Source organism: Pongo pygmaeus, chromosome 14 (genome assembly GCF_028885625.2).
Source record: "Pongo pygmaeus isolate AG05252 chromosome 14, NHGRI_mPonPyg2-v2.0_pri, whole genome shotgun sequence".
Taxonomy (NCBI): Eukaryota; Metazoa; Chordata; class Mammalia; order Primates; family Hominidae; genus Pongo; species Pongo pygmaeus.
This window is the reverse complement of record NC_072387.2, coordinates 109,438,931-109,457,949: the sequence shown is the minus strand read 5'-3', so window position 1 is coordinate 109,457,949 and position 19,019 is coordinate 109,438,931. Positions and strand designations below refer to the sequence as shown.

The 19,019-nt window shown below is 39.0% G+C and overlaps 1 protein-coding gene across 2 annotated transcripts in view; it reads right to left on the bottom strand.

Moving 5' to 3' along the window:
• TM9SF2 (transmembrane 9 superfamily member 2) overlaps nt 1-19,019 on the bottom strand; it is a 64,786-nt gene that overhangs the window by 20,189 nt on the left and 25,578 nt on the right. For both annotated transcript variants that reach the window (XM_054446025.2, XM_054446026.2), the window contains 6 exons: nt 13,705-13,832; nt 6,852-6,981; nt 5,724-5,848; nt 4,024-4,135; nt 2,793-2,872; nt 1,888-1,996 (listed from right to left, as the gene is read on the bottom strand). In XM_054446025.2, coding sequence (XP_054302000.1) covers nt 1,888-1,996; nt 2,793-2,872; nt 4,024-4,135; nt 5,724-5,848; nt 6,852-6,981; nt 13,705-13,832 — 684 coding nt within the window. The remainder of the gene's footprint in view (nt 1-1,887; nt 1,997-2,792; nt 2,873-4,023; nt 4,136-5,723; nt 5,849-6,851; nt 6,982-13,704; nt 13,833-19,019) is intronic.

Sequence of the window (19,019 nt, the reverse complement as noted above, 5' to 3'; positions counted from 1 at the left end):
TCACATTCTATCCTGTTCGTCCTACTCTTAATAATCTCCACAATAAGCAAACGGCATTAGCTCTCATATTCTAGCTACTTTGCTAATACAGTAAGCATGGATGTAAACATTCATTGAGCACCAACTATAAGCTCGGCTCTGTTTAAAACACCAGATACCACAGTGAGTGTAACAGAAAAATTCCTACTCTCAGGAGTACATGATCTCATTGGGAAGGCAGACAATAAACAAAATAAGTCAGGAAAGTATACTGAACATTAGATGGTAATAAGCGCTATACAGAAAAACAGGATGTATGGGCGTCTTCAGGACAGGATGTAACTTAAATGCGATGGCTGGGAGGGGTTCAATGGGAAGATCACATTTTGTAAAGATCGGAGGGAGGTAAGGGAACTAGCCATGTAAATGAGGGGCGGACCTTCTTAGCAGATAGAACAGTGAGCTTCGTGAAGGCTCTGAGCTGGGAACCTATGTCTGCCTGGTCTGAGGAACAGCAAGGTAGCCGGCACGGGTGCAGCAGAGTGCTGAGGTAACGTGGGGTCTTAGAGGCCACTGTAAAGCCTCTGACTCTTGCTCTGAGTGAATAGAAGTCCCTGGAGGGCCGTGCTCAGGAGTGAAATGATCTGACTTCTGTTTGAGCAGCTTCATTCTGACTGCTGTGCTAAGAGATGGGAAGTAGGACAGGGTTGTGGAAGCAGGGTCGCCACTGGCCCGGTTCCACATGGCAACACTGTGCAAATTAAGATAAAACTCCATTAACAGCAATTATGTGGAACAGCCAATTATAAGCAGAGTATTTTAAAATCACTTTAATATTTAATAAGACATAAAATCAATAAAAATCATAGGAAAGAGACTATAGAGTACAAACGTTAAAAGCTTATAAATATTCATATATATTTTTCCCAATCAGAACAGGTCAGAGAGGTTGGGGGACAGGAGGCTGAAGAAGCTGGGGGAAGAGAATACAATAAAAACCTGAGTTTTTTGCATTCATTCCAAATTACTGTGACTCTTGTGAAAATTCTTTTATTATGTTGCCATAAAATGAAGAGTAGAAAATGTATAACATCATGCAACTTAAAAAGTTTGAGTGAGACTAAAGAGGCTGGGACATGCAATTATTTTAAATATACCAAAAGGTTGAAATGATACAAATTTGTTAAAATTAATTTTAAAAAATTAAACAACCACACAAATAAAAATTGCTTAGGAGTTATTCCATTCAACTTTGTGGTTTCACAAACGGGTATGTGTCAGGGATGGAGAAACCTTACAGAGTTGTAACTGTGCCCCTACACCCCACGCTGCACCAGTCCATTCCCACACAGGAGGCTGTGAACAGCTCAGCTCCCAAGGCTGTGCTGACTCCATTTCTATTTTTTTTTTTTTTTTTTGAGACACAGTCTTGCTGTGTTGCCCAGGCTGGAGTGCAGTGGCACCATCTTGGCTCACTGCAGCCTCCGCCTCCTGGGTTCAAGCAATTCTCCTGCCTCACCCTCTCGAGGTAGCTGGGACTACAGGTACCCACCACCACACCCAGCTAATTTTTGTGTTTTTAGGAGAGATGGGGTTTCGCCATGTTGGTCAGGCTGGTCTTGAACTCCTGACCTCAGGTGATCCGCCCACCCCGGCCTCCCAAAGTGCTGGGATTACAGGTGTGAGCCACCACGCCAGGCCAAGAATATTAATTCTTAAGTATCACTTTCTTATTTGACAATGTGAATTCAAGATAACTTTTGAGAAGAATTTCTTCCTTGTTTTGTTTTTGTTTTTTTTTTAGAAGAATGTTTTAAAAGCAGATTCTAAAGCTATTATTTTACCTTTTCACAAAATAACAATAAACAGTGTCCTTGGCAGACTAAAGACTAAAATGTTTCCACTTACCGTAGAGTCCATCTGATTATATCTGGCAATATCTTTGTGCAGTGTCCGTAACATAATCATAGCTACCATTCCAGATAAGAAGAGGACAATGACCAGGGAATTCATAATGCTGTAGAAATAAGCGCATCATGAGTAATCTGTAGCTTAATCCTAGGAACAGTAAAACTCTTTTAAAAACTGTTTATTGAGTAACATTAAAACTGTCTTCATCAAAATCAAAATGAAAGCTACCTAAAATCCAACAAATTCAATGAACTGTGTTCTTTCATGTTTCCCTCCAGTAGCTAAATAACATTATATACTTATCATAATACAGTTTCATAGTCTGTTTAGAACTAGAATTTTTTGGTACATGGTCAATATTATGAAATAACTACTGTGCCCAAATCACTGCCACAACAAAGGACTGGCTTGTGCCCTCAAGAAATTTACTGAAGAACAACTTTACTCAGTAAATTAGTGAGTAAAGTGTCTCTTTACTGATCAAAGTGATCTTTACTGATCAAAAAGATCAGACAGCAATAGGAAAAGGAGGGTTATGGCAACATGAACAACTTTCTAGATAAAAGTTTTGAATCATGTTTGAAGGGGATAATAATAAAGTCATAGCAACAACAGCGGCTTCTGTTTCTGAACACTCTTATGTGCCAGAAAATGTCCTCAAATGCTCTGTCCCATTATGTCCTTTAATCCTCACAACAATCCCATAAGGTGGGTATTTCTAGATAAAGAAACAGACACTGAGAAATTAAGGGACCTGCCATGACTCACAGTGGCTGAAAGCCAGGATTTGAACCCAAGGCCAGACTTTTGAATAAAGTAGAGAGGATTTGAGAGTAAATGAGATGTTCAAACGGACAGAGAGTAAAGTAGAAAGCAAAAGCAGGCTAACTCTGTACTCTTACCTAAACCACTGAATGTGGGTATGAGGCATAGACTCCAGAATATAGTCCCATCTAGATGCCCATCTGATCTTTTTATCTTCCTAGAGGAGATTAAAAAATCTCTTTAAGTAAACATCTGCTGACAGCACATTAAGAACAAAAAAAATCCCATTCAAAGCTTGCCCTTCCATTGAGTCAACAATTGCAATTTCTAAATTATCATAACTTTGGTTAGTCCTTAGATTCGGAGAGTTTCAGATTCACTAAAGTCTAGGGGAAATCAGAGTAAGATTATGCAACCAAAAAAAAAAAAAAAGAATTCCTAGTAATACCTACTAAAAGTATTGCTTTAAATTATAACTAGATGTTTAGATGTCAACATTTAGTGCTATATGTAGGGTTTTTTTTTTTTAAGAAAATAATGGAATGGAATGGAATAATTATTCTTTTCTTTATGCCAGAGGCAACTAACCAGACCAGTCATCCCAGGCACACTGAGCTCTTAATATCTAGAAATATATACTATTTACTGCACCAGATTTGCAAAATGAAACATTATACGGGATATTAAACATCACAACTATATTGGATTGCCAAAAGTTTTAAAAAATAGAGGTGGAACACTGCCTAAGATTCTTGCATTTTAACGATAAACTTGCATTTTAAGAAACTTCGCTAATAAAAATACTCCCTTCAATTTTCTAAGACAATCTCCCAATCGGAAACTCTTCATTTAAAGTTCATAATTAAATCTCGATTTTAAAAATGGTGAAAAAATAGAGGTAGAATACTAAGATTCTCATAACAATGAATTTGCATTTTAAGAAACTTCGTTAATGAAAGCACTCCCTTCAATTTTCTAAGACAATCTACCAATTGGAAGCTCTCCATTTAAAGTTCACACTTAAATCCTTTAAAGTATGGTGTTGATTTCCCAAATGGTTTCTGAATATATCTCTGGCATTTCCATCCCGTCCTCTAGGCCTGTTTTCTACTTTTGTCTTATATGTATCTCTTATGCTTAACACTAAATCAGGCTCAAGTCTCCAACTTCCTCTACATTCTCATTTGAACTAAGACTCAGTTACAAGAGTGATTATGTTGCTTGGTACACTGACAAACTATCCTAAAAATCAGCTCATTAATAGCTTCTTTATTTGACAAGCATAATCAGTAACATTTTAATTAGTTTAAGTAGTACAAATTTAAAATCAATTTCAGAGTTATACTAAAGATAACACAACAGACTCACCTCGAAGCTAACAGAGTAAGTATAGGCAATTTTTATCTCCCCAGAAGCCTTGTTACTTATGTCCATGGGGGGCCCTGAGCAGTCTGGTTTATCTATATGGGTATGTTTGAAGCTGTGGGAAGAAACATTTTGGCAAGATGCTGATAAAGTACAATTTTTTTTAAATGAGGTAAAGTAAAGGTTACAGATTTTGTACGTATTTTAAAATGCTGCTGAAAAAGGTGAAATTATTCATGTCACATTTAATAGCATAAATATTTACTTCATATGTGTACAAAATTATAAACATACTTTTGAAAACACTATACTTGAAGAGCATTTAAATAATCTTTTTTTTTTTTTTTTTAAATTTTTGGGACAGGGTCTTGCTCTCTTACCCAGGCCTGAGTGCGGTGGTGCCATCACAGTTCAATGCAGCCTCAAACTCCTGGGCTCAAGTGATCCTCCCGCCTCAGTCTCCCAAGTAGATGGGACTACAGGTGTGTGCCACCACACCCCACGCCCAGCTAATTTTTCATTTTTTGTAGAGACAAGGTCTTGCTATGTTGCCCAGGCTGGTCTTGAACTCCTGAGCTCAAGCAATCCTCCTGCCTCTCAAAGTGCTGGGATTACAGCATGAGCCACCATGCCTGGTCTTTTTTGTTTTTTGTTTTGTTTTTGAGACAAGGTCTTGCTTTGTCACCTAGGCTGGTATGCAGTAGTGTGATCTCAGCTCATTGCAGCTTCAAACTCCTGGGTTCAAGTGATCCTCCCACTTCAGCCTCCTACAGGCACGGGCCACAGTGCCCAGCTAATTTTTAAATTTTCTGTAGAGACAGGGTCTCACTATGCTGCCCAGGCTGGTCTTGAACTCCTGGGCTCAAGTGATCCTCCCACTTCAGCCTCCTACAGGCACATGCCACCATGCCCAGCTAATTCATTTTCTGTAGAGACAGGGTCTCATTATGTTGCCTAGGCTGGTCTTGAACTCCTGGCCTCAAGTGATCCTCCTGCCTTGGCCTCCCCAAAGTGTTCAGATTACAGGTGTGAGCCACTGTGCCTGGCTAAATAATCTTATTTAAAAAAAAAAAAATACTGATGGAGTTTAACTGCCATCTTATTATGGCATGTATTTCTTTACCACCAGTGCATGAGAAAAAGGCTAATTCAATGGCAGAAAAAGTCATGAAAAAAATGAAATATTTCAAAAAAAAACCTCATAAATAACTGATATGTACATTCGTGATAAAAAATAATAAACAAGTTGAAGAGATCTCTTTCAATGGCTAGTATTTCATACTGGCATCTAACACTGCATAGGGGCTTGAGAAATCACAGTACTTGTCCACTCATTTGGGCCTCTGACCAGAGGAAAGCCACAGATTATCTGAGGCAGTGTTCTTTCCACTATGAAGGGGACCACTGGCCCAACCACTCAACTTCTCCTTCCCCACTGACACGTGAAAAAGCTGTCAAAACCTCCTGACTGAAAAACAAAACACAAAGGCACCTTGGCTTGACCGTTTATCATGACAGGAAAATAACTATTGGTATGGTTTTCTGGACAACCCATAACTCAGTAACAAATCATGCCAAAGGGAGTTTTAGTAAAATCAATCCTGAAATGTCAGAATATTAAGGAGTAATTGAGCCCCAAATACTTATTCTTTGGGTCTAAATTTCACTTATACTTGTTTACTTTTTATCATTAATATAATTACCTTTTTGGTTCAAGTTTAGCAGCCACTAATCTTGCTCCCATGGAACCAGTTTCAACAACATGATAGTATATTTTGATGTCAACATGGTTGAAGATGTAAAATGTATCTCTTTCATGGAATTCTGACTGCAGAACAGAACTTAAAAGTTAAAGGTAGAAAACTGACTACATAAGAGTCAAAACTTACAACTTTAAAATGGGCTACAACAAGTAAGAAAATTTAAGTTTGAACGGAATTTTAAGCCTTTCACATTAACATGTTTCAATTTTATACTTAAACTCTTTTTAAGCCAAAAATTAATTGGGGAAGGTAAATGCTTCTTAAAGTTTTTTTACATAAAATCTAGTAAGTACAAATTCAAAAGAACACTAATCTAGTATTTTCTAGCCTTTCATTTAAAATGAAACAAAATAAAATTTAAAATATTATGAGCACACTAAAGTTTACATATTTAAACACTTTTCCTGCCTGGAAGCTTATAAGTTTGGGCTAAACTCATAACCTAAATTATTCAAGTATCTCTGGTCAGCACTTACAAAAGCACTAACTGATATAATCAGTTTCATGATTAACTCATGCTAACTTCCACTGAATCAGATCCATTAAGAGATTTAAATCAGGTTGATTTGATTACACAAAATTCATTTTAATAGATATCCCCACTTAGTTCTAATTACCTTCTATAGTAATGTCTCTATTTGATTAATCTATTTTTAAATATAAAAGAATGGCCTCAAAGACAGATAGGTCTTAAAAAGGGTATAATATCTGACTTCTGCAATACAAATTTAGTTAACTTATAATGAAGCCTTTTTTGACACTCTACTATGTACATTTTGTAATATGTAAGATTTATGAGAGTTAGGACAAAGTTCTAGACCTTACCATAGCATTTAACATACAACAGACAATCTCAGTAAATGTTGAACTGAATCTGAATTATTCCAATTCTAAAGCTCAACTTATAGATTATTAATCTGCTCTAAGTTTAAGACTGAAGTAGTTGTACTTCAGAACATCTGAACTGTACACTCATTCAACGAATATAACAATTTTTGTCCAGGTAAAGACTGAATTCTATCAAAAGCCATGTTTTAAAAAGCAACAAAGAGTTTATCATGAACTTACATTAATAACACAGGCATCTTTTGCATGGCCTTTATCTGTAATGTAACAGCCAATAGGAAATCCAGGATTACAGAACCTCTGACCATCTTCAACATCGTAACACCACGTTACAGGCATATTATCCACAATCCTACACACGGAAAGAAGAGTTAAGTTAGAAAAGAACCCACCAAACATGACAAAGAATTACTGCCCAAATCAGTGTTATCACTTTGTAAAATTTAAATGTGTAAATGCCTTAAGATTACAAAAACCACAAAGAATGTTAATGAAATGTGCTACTTCATAAGCAATAACAATATGCCAGTATCTGATACACTGCAGTGATGGAAAAAACTACAGGCTGGTCCGAGTGCAGTGGTGTTTACAACTAATTGATCACAACCAGGTACAGCACTGCTTCATTTGACTAGCCTTAAAAAAAGAAAAAAAAAAAAAACCAAAAAACTTTGTACCTTTTTTGAAAGGATAAATGGTAGGTAGGAAAGAGTTTTATAAACTAATTTACTGTAATTGCTAATTTAACAATACTATTTAGACACTTCACTGTAATTTACCTTTAGCAGAACACTCACAGCTCTAAATAGGTACACAAAGCAATATATCTAGTTCCTCAGGAACAGTTTATTAAACAGTAGAGAAGGAAATGCCTCTTATTACTCAGGTTATTCAATAAGAAAGGAATACAATTGCAAGATGTAGGAAAATATTAAATTAAGAGCCAGGAGGAAAAGTGAAAGTTATAGAAAAAAATTCTGTGAGAACTATAAATCCAAGTTATTTCTAAAAGAAATACTGTTACAAAGCTAGCGAACCAAATCTTTCAAGTTCTATAGCGAAAAAGGACTTAAATAATAAAAGCAGGAAATAAAGTTCTGTAGCACCATATAACCACATTACAGTCCAAGCATGTGGCCCCCTGTGCCCAGAGTACACTGCGGGATACAAATAAAAAAACTACTCAAAATATAGCAGCTATGTTATAGTCATAAGATGACACTCCAGGGCATGTTTTATTTGTTAATTAATGTGTGCCTTAGGAAGTAAAATTATGATTCTATATTCACCCAAGGTGTACCTTAATGACCTAATAAAACATGTCTCGTCACCTTTAAATGCTATTTAACAGTACCCAGTGTTCAAAATTTTAGAATCACCTATACTATTAAACTGCTTAGTATTATAATCAGCAGGCTAGTGGTTCCAATGAAAAGACTATAAAATATTAGAAGCATAAACGCATTGTTATATAAAATAAATAATTCAGATTTTCTGCAAGCTTAACGAATCCGTTAATTGCTTTAATTTTTTAGATAGAGATGAAGTTCAATTAATGAATATATACTAGCAATATATAGTATCTTCATGCTACCATACTGGAGGGAAAGTACTACATAAAAATTATAGTGCTAGTTACAAAATGAGAAATTAAGGGGCAATTTAGGTTTTATAAAAGCCAACATCCTAAATGTATCATTTATATAATACCTTGACATAATAGCTTTTTCTGGTAATAGGAAGCATTTAAAAAAAAAAAAATCCCTTTGAAATAAATTTAAGAAAACTTAAAGGATATCTTTTTTTCCCTCGAGACAGGGTCTTGCTCTGTCACCCAGGCTGGAGTGCAGTAGCATGATCATGGCTTTCTGCAGCCTCAACCTCCCAGGCTCAAGTGATCCTCCCATCTGTGTGCCTCCCGAGTAGCTGGGACTACAGGTGCATGCCATCACACCTGGCTAATTTTTAAATTTTTTTTGTAGAGTTGGGGTCTCACTATGTTGCCGGGGCTGGTCTCAAACTCCTGGGCTCAAGTGGTCCTCCTACCCTGGTCTCCCAAAGTGCTGGGATTACAGGTGTGAGCCACCATGCCTGGCCAAATAATATGATTTTCAATTACTGTCTTCCTAAATTAACAAGTAGTATTTATTTAAATTTCTAATATCAAAAAAATTAAAACTCTTATTTCCAATGTGACAGACTGAATAATGGGAAGAAGACTCGCAAGGATAAAGGCTGAATGACTCCCAACTTTTTATCATGAAGATAAACTCTTTTCCTTTACTTCTGTCTGCTCTCCAAGGACTCCATTTGAAACAGTTCTACCAATCAAGCTTCATTTAGTAATAACTTGTTTTTCCAATAAATTAATTCCAAAAGTTTCTAATCAGAATAACCCATATTGTCACAATGCACTCAGAAAATTACAGCCCAAAGCAAAGAAACCTGGCATTTAACAAGTTGGCATTTTTTTTTCTTTTCCTTTTTTTTTTTTGCAGTTGCAAGATTTAATAGAGTGAAAACAGAGCTCCTATACAAATGGAGGGGACCCAAAGAGGGTAGCCCACAGTTGGCATTTCTATGTAGCTTTAACATGAGTACATTTGTAGTATTCATTAGGATTTTGAATTTTTGAAAACAGCACATCATTCTCCTTTGCTAACTTGGTGGGATCTGGGATTGGAACTCACTAAAGTATCTTCAAGACCCCTTTATAATTCAATAAGCTATAGTCCAGTGGTTCTATGATACTAAAAAATGGTAAGTGCTCTGATAACTAGTTAATTATATTTTTATAAATAAAATATCATGAAGATTTGGAAACTCAGGCAAGAAGTATAATCACAAACCACACAGAGCACAGCTGAAGAGAGTTTTAAGTGTCTGGTGCTGGTATCAAAGCAATAGTTTCAGGAATCACAAAACAGCTTAGCAGCTACTGACAGAGTAAGCCAAAAAGATCCTCAAATTATGTTCTAAAGTCCCAAATAAGAATAAAAAGTATGGCCGGGAGCGGTGGCTCGCGCCTGTAATCCCAGCACTTTGGGAGGCCAAAGTGGGTAGATCAAGAGGTCAGGAGTTCGAGAGCAGCCTGGCCAACAGAGTGAAACCCCGTCTCTACTAAAAATACAAAAATCAGCCAGGCGTGGTGGCAGGCACCTGTAGTCCCAGCTACTCAGGAGGCGGAGGCAGGAGAATTACTTGAACCCGGGAGGCTGAGGTTGCAGTGAGTCAAGACTGTGCCACTGCATTCCAGCCTGGGCGACAGAGCAAGACTCTGTCTCAACAACAACAACAACAATAACAAATAAAAAAAATAAAAAGTATTTGTCAATTTATATAAGAAACTATTATTAACTGTTCTTTATAGTGAGAATAATAAACTAGAGCACGGTTCCAATGTCATGTGGGAGAAATTATGATTGATTCATGCAGTGAATTATGAAATTATGAAAAAGATGGAGGAGGTTATAGATTTACAATGTTACCTGACCTGAAAAAAGTCCATAATATTTTCTTAAATAAAATGAGCAAGTTGCAGAATAATGTGTACAACAATATTTTAGTTGCATTATTTTAAAACGGGACACACCCTTTTCTATACCTCTATATGCATAATAAATATAGAAACACACATGAGAAATAATAGTGTTAGTTCTATAGAACAGAAATGAGGCTGAGAGTGACAGAAGACTTACTTTTACTTAATATTTTCTTGTACTGCTTGTGTTTTTTCATCGGCATGTATTGCTTTATGATTTAGGAAATGATTATGCTCTCCCCAGTATGTCTTAGTGCAAAGTATAAAATAAAATGTGCTATATTCACAATCAAACTCCCTAACAGAATACTGTAAATTCCCATGGGTACATAGCATTTCTGTATCAACTCTACTGTCTGTGCTTAAAATCAAGTTATATAGTAAAATCTTTCTGAAATAGGTCATGGACAGAATATACTCAAATAACGGTTTCAATAAATTCATCAATGTGAATCAACATTTTCTAAATGTATACTGAACTGATTAAAGGGTTACACTTAAAATCATCAACTTTTCTGATTCAACTGCAAAATCATTATCTACCAGCAATTTCCCAGGTAATTTTTTTAAAGCAGAATAGTTTAAGTTTGCAACTGATATACTGATTACAAATCATTCAGTAAATTTTACTGTCTGATGCTTTCTTAGTTTGTACACTATTTTATTTATTCTTTCTTGTTATTAAGCATCTTGGCATTATAATGAAATCTTTGTTAACTGCATCATAAATTAGTTAAAAATATCTCTAAGTACTTCCCTGTCAGGAGGCTACTGAAGAACTGCTTCTATTACCTTCAGGAGCAAAGAATAAACAGTATTCTTTGGTTCAAGCAATTCTCCTGCCTCAGCCTCCCGAGTAGCTGGGATTACAGGCGCCTGCCACCAAACCTGGCTAATTTTTGTATTTTTAGTAGAGATGGGGTTTCGCCATGTTGGCCAGGCTGGTCTTGAACTCCTGGCCTCAGGTGATCTGCCTGCCTTGGCCTCCCAAAATGCTGGGATTATAGGCATGAGCCACGGTGCCAGGCTGACTAAACAGTATTCTAAGCACAGAGGGTAGAAGAAAGAGCTAAAAAATCATCCACAGACCTTAAGAGTCATTCTTTCAGTCAGTCAACAAACTGATAGCTATTGCAGTAAACGCAGGTGGATAGGGCTAATATGAGAAGATAAGAACGGAGGCTTAAATATTATTTTAAAGATTACAAAGAAAAACACCAAGTGAAATTTCAATTACTTAAGAATAAGTAAACATATCCCAATTTGATAGGCAATTGGTATGCATTGATCTAGCAAATAAGCAGTATTCCTATGGTAGTTTAGGGGAAAAAAGCTCTTCGTTTACCAGAAACCAAAGAAATGGGGAGACAAAGGAGTCTTTAAAGTTCCTATTTGCACTGAGGGTCAGATGAGAAAGAAGTTGACACAAGCATAACAGGCAGGTTTCTAACAGCACTATCTCCCTCCTTCCAACAGCGCCCCACTAGCCTACACGGAACCCATTCTTACGGGGTTCAGGTAGATGTTACCCAGGTCTGTCCAGTCAAAACGAATCCTTCCCATCACAAGCTAGTTCATGGCTGTGCACAGGACTCAGCAACCCAGGGTTCTATGTGTATGGGGGTTGGGTGGGGTGGAGGAGGAGGAAATCTAAGGGATAGGAGGGAATGTGAGGCCACAGGATCTGGTCAGGTCTCAGCTGAGATCCACGGTTCCTAACTTCACTGGCGTGAGCAAACAATGTAATCTAATATACTGACAGGACATATATCCAAAAGGAAGTGCAGGAAGACAGTCCTCCTGTTCGCCACTGAGAGCATCTTACACTTTCTAGAAAAGGCAAAACATATGTAAACTATGATCCCCACAGAATATAGGCATTTCCAAGCAAAATTACTCAGAAGAATAACAATGGTTATACTTCAAATGTTGGATTTTGAAAGTCTTTAAAAATATTCTATGTTTGGCCAGGCGCAGTGGCTCACACCTGTAATTCTAGCACTTTGGGAGGCTGAGAGGGGCGGATCTCTTAAGGTCAGGAGTTCGAAACCAGCCTGGCCAACATGGTAAAACCCCATGTCTACTAAAAATACAAAAATTAGCCAGGCGTGGTGGCAGGCACATGTAATCCCAGCTACTCAGGAGCTAAAGTGCAAGAATCACTTGACCCCAGGAGACAGAGGCTGCAGTGAGCCGAGATCACGCCACAGCACTCCAGCCTGGGGAACAGTGCGAGACTCCGCCTCAGGGAAGAAAAAAAAAAAAAAAAATTCTATGTTTGAATATTGATAAGTACATACTACTTTGGAAGGAAAAACAGGACAGTTTTAAATGCTTTTTGATTCTGATACGAACTGGTACAGAATTTGTTAATGTTATGTCATGTTTACAAAATGAAAGGCTAAGCAAAATGTAAGCGTTTTATTTGAAGTTGATGCTATTTACCAAACATAAGTTAAGTTTTGTCTTCCTGTGATTTTTTTCATAGCCCACAGTATAAAACAATGTTTTCACTAGAAGACTGACAGGCCCTTTTCTCCAAAGCATAATATGCTACTGTTAACTATTCAGGCATATTTCATTTTACTGCACTTCACTTTATTGTGCTTTGCAGATACGGTGTTTTTTAGAAATTGAAGGTTTGTGGCATCCTTGCGTTAAGCAAATCTATCAGTGCCATTCTTTCTTTTTTTTTTATTTTTGAGACGGAGTCTCGCTCTGTCACCCAGGCGGGAGTGCAGTGGCACGATCTTGGCTCACTGCAAGCTCCGCCTCCTGGGTTCACGCCATTCTCCTGCCTCAGCCTCCCAAGTAGTTGGGACTACAGAAGCCCACCACCACGCCTGGCTAATTTTTTGTATTTTTAGTAGAGGTGGGGTTTCATCATGTTAGCCAGGATGGTCTCAATCTCCTGACCTCGTGATCCACCCGTCTCAGCCTCCCAAGTGCTGGGATTACAGGCGTGAGCCACCATGCCTGTATCAGTGCCATTTTTTCAACAGCATGTGTTCACTTTATGCCTTTGTGTCAGCCTTTTTTTTTTTTTTTTTTAAGCAATAATGTATTTTTTAATTAAGGTACTTACAGAGTTGTTTTAGACATAATGTTATTGCACACTTAATAGACTATATATAGTATAAACATAACTTTTATATGCACTGGGAAACCAAGAAAAACTTTATGTGACTCACTTTATTGTGATATTTGCTTTATTGCAGTGGCATGGAACTGAACCTCAGTATCCCCAAGATATGCCTGTATGTGAATAAAAATAACTACTCTATGTACCAGATCTATGTATCAAAAGAAGTACCAGATATTACAGTAATCTAAACACAGTTAAAAGACGATACTTTAAATGATGTTGTCATCTTTAACTAAGAGTCACTACTTCAAGCTACGACCACTAGTAATAAAAAAAGAAAATCAATTAATTTGCTATATTTTATACAATCAAGTAATCTATATAGTCAATGCAACAGAGATTTCATATGGAAAGGATAAACCCCAAATTCAAAAATATTCATGCCTTACCAGTGATGTTGATAATTCAATAACATGCTTTTTTTCAAGAATTCTAACTTTTGTTTGTCTTCAGCTTTCTCTGTATGGTATGTTTTTGTACAAACAAGCTTACAGGTCTCCTCCTTATTAAACGTAAACTGTATTAAAAGGAAGTGGAAAGCAAATTCAGAAAAAATATCCAGGGTCTTCATACCAATATCACAAATAGAGTAAAAGTGCTAGTCCCATTAAATTACTTAAGTGCATTAATATTGGTAATAAATAAATTTTTAAATTCCTCATAGCTCAATCAGATTTAAATTTTAATCCTATTGTGTTTCTCTAAAGACTTGTCATCAAGTTTTCCTTTGATACGTTCTTTTTGGTAATTTCAATCGACTTACCTTTTAAATGTAAATAAGTTCTAGAAGAGAAAAAAAAATCCCATGTAGAACAAAAATGGAACTTTAGTCTCTCCTAGTAATATCCCATGGTCATGTCTTAGGAATTCTGGAGTTGATGGCTTTCTAGTAACAAGCAGACAAATTTTTATGTTCAAATAATCAACAGATGTTAAGTGCCCTCCTGAAGTGTCAGGTGATAGAGATTCAGCAGTGAACAAGAGAGCATGCGATAATATAATAAAAAGTGACATTCAGATGTCTAAAATCAGGGAAAACATGACTCCAGAAGGCTGAAATTTACCAGCTATACAACCGGCCATAATTGTATCTTTTAATAAATTCAAACTTTATTACATAAGGTAGTAAAAAAAAATGGCATGGTTCACTTCTAAGCAGCCCACTCTTTTGTATGTATGTATTTATTAACATCCCTAAAGCAGGTGCAGTGAAGCAGCTAAGTGAATGTTTAAGCATAGTCCACTGCTGCCACCTGTCAGCCAATGCTTTCATTCTGTCTGCATTGCTATTTCCAATACAGCCGTATCTATACCACTAGTTGATATTTTAAACCTTATATGAACCTTAAAGATTCATTCTTAAAAAGTGAAAAATGGAAAAACACAAAAGTATACACACTAAGGAATCAGAAGCACAGACACCAAACTTAAAGTAAGTTAAGCAGAGAGAGACAATATTATACCAAAATGGCAAATCTGACACCTCAATCCAGTACTCACTTCATTAGGTGAGTCAACCTGTGTGTTCAATTGTGAAGGAAATAGCAAGACTAAGGTGACATTAATGTAGTAACAGGTAACATCTGTTTAGTGCTTCCTATGTTCCATGTACTTTGTATATATCAAGCCTCATGTAATCCTCCAAACAACCCTTATCCATCTTTTACAGATGAGAAAACTGGAGCACCAAGTCACACACCTGAGCATCGGCATAGCCAGGATCTGAGCCAAGCGAGTTGAGCTCCGGAGAACATGCTCTTCAGCACAACACCCTACGACCTCTCCCTGTCATGTGTTTAGTTGGGAATTTTATAATATTTTAAATCATGTTTGGTTATGGATGGAATTGCATTTTATTTATGTTTTGCTAAGGATTTTTAAATATTCTTAGCTCCCAAGGGAAACAAATTCTCCTTATAACATGCAAGCACAGCACTGTTCTGTTTCTGTTCGGGAAAACGTGGGATTATAATTTTTCCTGAATTATTTCAGTGAGGATTTAACCTTCTCCTTGGAATAATTCTGAAAATCAAAATATCAATCTAGAGTCAGACCTGGGTACAAGTCAACTCCATCTTGTTAGGAGACCAGGGAAAGCTGCGTAACCCTGCCTCAGCTTCAGTTAACTTATGTGTAAAATGGGAGCAGTACCTGCCTTGCAGGGTTGTCCGATTAAATACAGAAATGTGTGTGTAAAACTGTAAAACACCTAGCTGACTGATGCTGACTGGTGAAAACAGGCATTCACTAAATAACAGTTATTGTTATGTATCTCACCACCAGCTTTTAGCAAATAGCAGAAAAATTATATCAAAGTCCATATCTGAGGGAAATCACATAAGGCTGCACACTCCTGGCAAGACTTCTCCCCCATGCAGCCTGAGACCATCAGGACTGACGTGGTTTGGCTTGGTGTCCCCACCCAAATCTCATCTCCAATTGTGATCTGAATTGTAACCCCCACGTGCTGGGGGAGGGACCTTGTGGGAGGTCATTAGATCATGGGGGCAGTACCCCATGCTGTTCTTGTGATACTGAGTAAGCTCTCATAAGATCTGATGGTTTCATAAGGGGCTTTCTCCGCTTCACTCTGCACTTCTCTTTTCTGCCGCCATGTGAAGAAGGACATGGTTGCTTCCCCTTCTGCCATGATTGTTTTTCTGAGGCCTCCCCAGCCATATGGAACTGTGAGTCAATTAAACCGCTTTTCTTTATAAGTTACCCAGTCTCTGGTATTTCTCATAGCAGCGTGAGAACGGACTACTACCCATTAGGACTAAAGGGCAGGACTAATCCCATTATGTCCCCTACCCTCTGAATATTAGTCACCACCAGAAGTCCAGGATTTCCATGTCATCCTTCCATTTCCACATTTGAATCCCAAAATGTATCCCCCGTCAACTGCTTAATCCCTTCCACTATGCCCTGAAACTCATGTGTCACCAGTAGAACACTCTCTAGTTCCTCAACCTCTTCTCAGAATGTTTTCTGAAGCCTGTTCTGATGAAAACCTGGCTGTCCCTGAGGGACGCTGCCTCACTGGAGTCTTGCTGGTGGTGCCTGTTTTCTCTCATAGGCCCCAGCGCTGGGCCAGACCATTCTCCCTCCTCCAGAAACCTCTAGCTTTGACTCCCATGTGATCAGACCACACCACCCCTACTCCTTCCTGTTCTTGTCATCTACCAACCCCAGGTCACTGGCCCTCAGCTCCTGGCTCACTGTCACTGCAACACTCCTCCTCACTCCTGATTCTTGGTGATTACATTTATATAAATGATCCTTCCAAAACAATGACCTTTTGATCCTCTGCCCTCTCCTCCAGCGACTCTGGTCTTCATCCAATTTCAAAGCACTCCCTCCTCTGGTCGCATTCCACCCTGCCTTTATCAATGACAGCAGTCCCAGCCGTTATCTCCATTTCAAGCTTCCCAGTGTCAAAGCACCTCCTCCCATTGTTCCAACTCACTGGCTCAAATGTTCATCACCTCCAACAAGCCCTGGACTCCACTTGAATCGACAGATCCTACAGTCTTTTCACTGTCTCTTACTCCTTTTGTGGCCTCACATGCCCCCTGTGCAAGCTCACACTCCAAGCTCAACAGTATCTCCATCTTTCATAACATCCAAGGATGTCCTCATATCCTGTGTTCTTCTCTCACTTTTTTGGTATTCACTTGTTAAAACCACAAACCTGGTTAAATCCAACTCAGCAGCACAGCTGGAAATAGCTGGAGATACACAATTAAGCACGCTGGCTGCTGTTACTTCAAACCACCAGTTGGCCAGAGCGTCCCCAATGCAGCCTAGCAGCCGCTCCACACTCCTGCTCTATTAGCTCTCCTGGATCCTACTTGGCTGCTGCCTCCCTTCTCACTCACAGGTGGGGTGGCCATGCTGCCTACTTCACTGAGGAATCAGGAGCAATTGCCACATTTACCTCCCAGCATCATGCCCCATGTCTCTGCCTTTCTTCCAGTTACCACGGATGAATGAACTCACTGAGGCCAACCTCTCCAACAGTACACTGGGTCCTATCCCTTCTTGCCAGAGCAAGGACACCCACGGCAATCCTTCCCTCTCCTAAATCACTTTTCCCATATCTACTGATCACACTCATCCACATACACACCTTGCTTAAAGATCTACCACAAGTCCTCTTGGCCAGGCGCGGTGGCTCATGCCTGTAATCCCAGCACTTTGGGAGGCCGAGGCAGGTAGATCACGAGGTCAGGAGATCGAGATCATCCTGGCTAAAACAGTGAAACCCCGTCTCTACTAAAAATACAAAATATTAGCCGGGCATAGTGGCGGGTGTCTGTAGTCCCAGCTACTCGGGAGACTGAGGCAGGAGAATGGTGTGAACCCGGGAGGTGGAGCTTGCAGTGAGCCGAGATCACGCCACTGTACTCCAGCCTGGGCTACAGAGCAAGACTCTGTCTCAAAAAAAAAAAAAAAAAAAAAAGATCTATCACAAATCCTCTTTGGGGCGGGTGCCTTGGCTTATTCCCAGCACTTTGGGAGGCCAAGGTGGGCAGATCACCTAAGGTCAGGAGTTTGAGACCAGCCTGGCCAACATGGCAAAGCCCTGTCCCTACTAAAAATACACAAATTAACTAGGTGTGGTGGCAGGCACGTGTAATCCCAGCTGCTCGGGAGGCTAAGGCAAGAGAAGCACTGGAGCCTCGGAGGTGGAGGTTGCAGTGAGCTGAGATCGCACCACTGCACTCGAGCGTGGACGACAGAGTAAGACTCTGTCTCTAAAGAAACAAACAAACAGTCCTCTTTGAACCATGCCATCCTCCATTTACCACTCTTTTTCTCGCTGCCAGTAAAACAAAAGTTCTCAAGACAGTTGTAGATGTGTCCACCTGCAACTGGTCTTTCCATTCTCTCTCCACCTGGCTATTCTATCACGGCTGCTTTCTCATCAATGACCTCCATATTGAAGGCTAAACCCAAGGTCAATCCTCTGTCCTTATCTCACCTGACCCACCAGTGACAAATCAACCAATCCTTCCTTCTAGAAACACTTTCTTGCCTTGGCCTCCAGGGACCACATTCTCCCTGTTACCCTTCTTTCTCATCAGCGGCTCCTTCTCAGTGTCCTTTGCTAGACTCTCCCCATCCTCCCGACCTATAAAACCAGGTGCCCCAAGGGTCTGAGCCTCACGCCTGTAATTCCAGCACTTTGGGAGGCTGAGAGGGGTGGATCTCTTAAGGTCAGGAGTTTGAGACCAGCCTGACCAACATGGTAAAATACTGTTTCTACTAAAAATACAATACCAGGAGCCCTTGGGGGTTCTATATAGGTCAGGAGGATGGGGAGAGTCCTGTGCCTCTTTGAATCTTGTCTTCTTCATCTATACCCACTCCCTTGGGGATCTCTTCAATTCTGTGGCTGTAAATACCATCTATACACTGATGATTCTCAAATATATACTGTGTATATCCAGGATGAAGCCGTCCTTCAAACTCCAGAAGCATATATTTGGCTGTTTATTCAGCATCTCTGCTTGGACACCTAATAAACACCTCTCACTTACCACATCCAAAACTAACTCTTCCCCACTCCCCAACCTGGCTCTTCCCACAGACTGTCCCATCTTAGAAAATAGAAACTCCACACTCCACATCCCATCCCTTAGCAAATTCTGTCGGCCACCTTCAAAACACAGCCACACTCACAGACTCTGACCTCTTCACC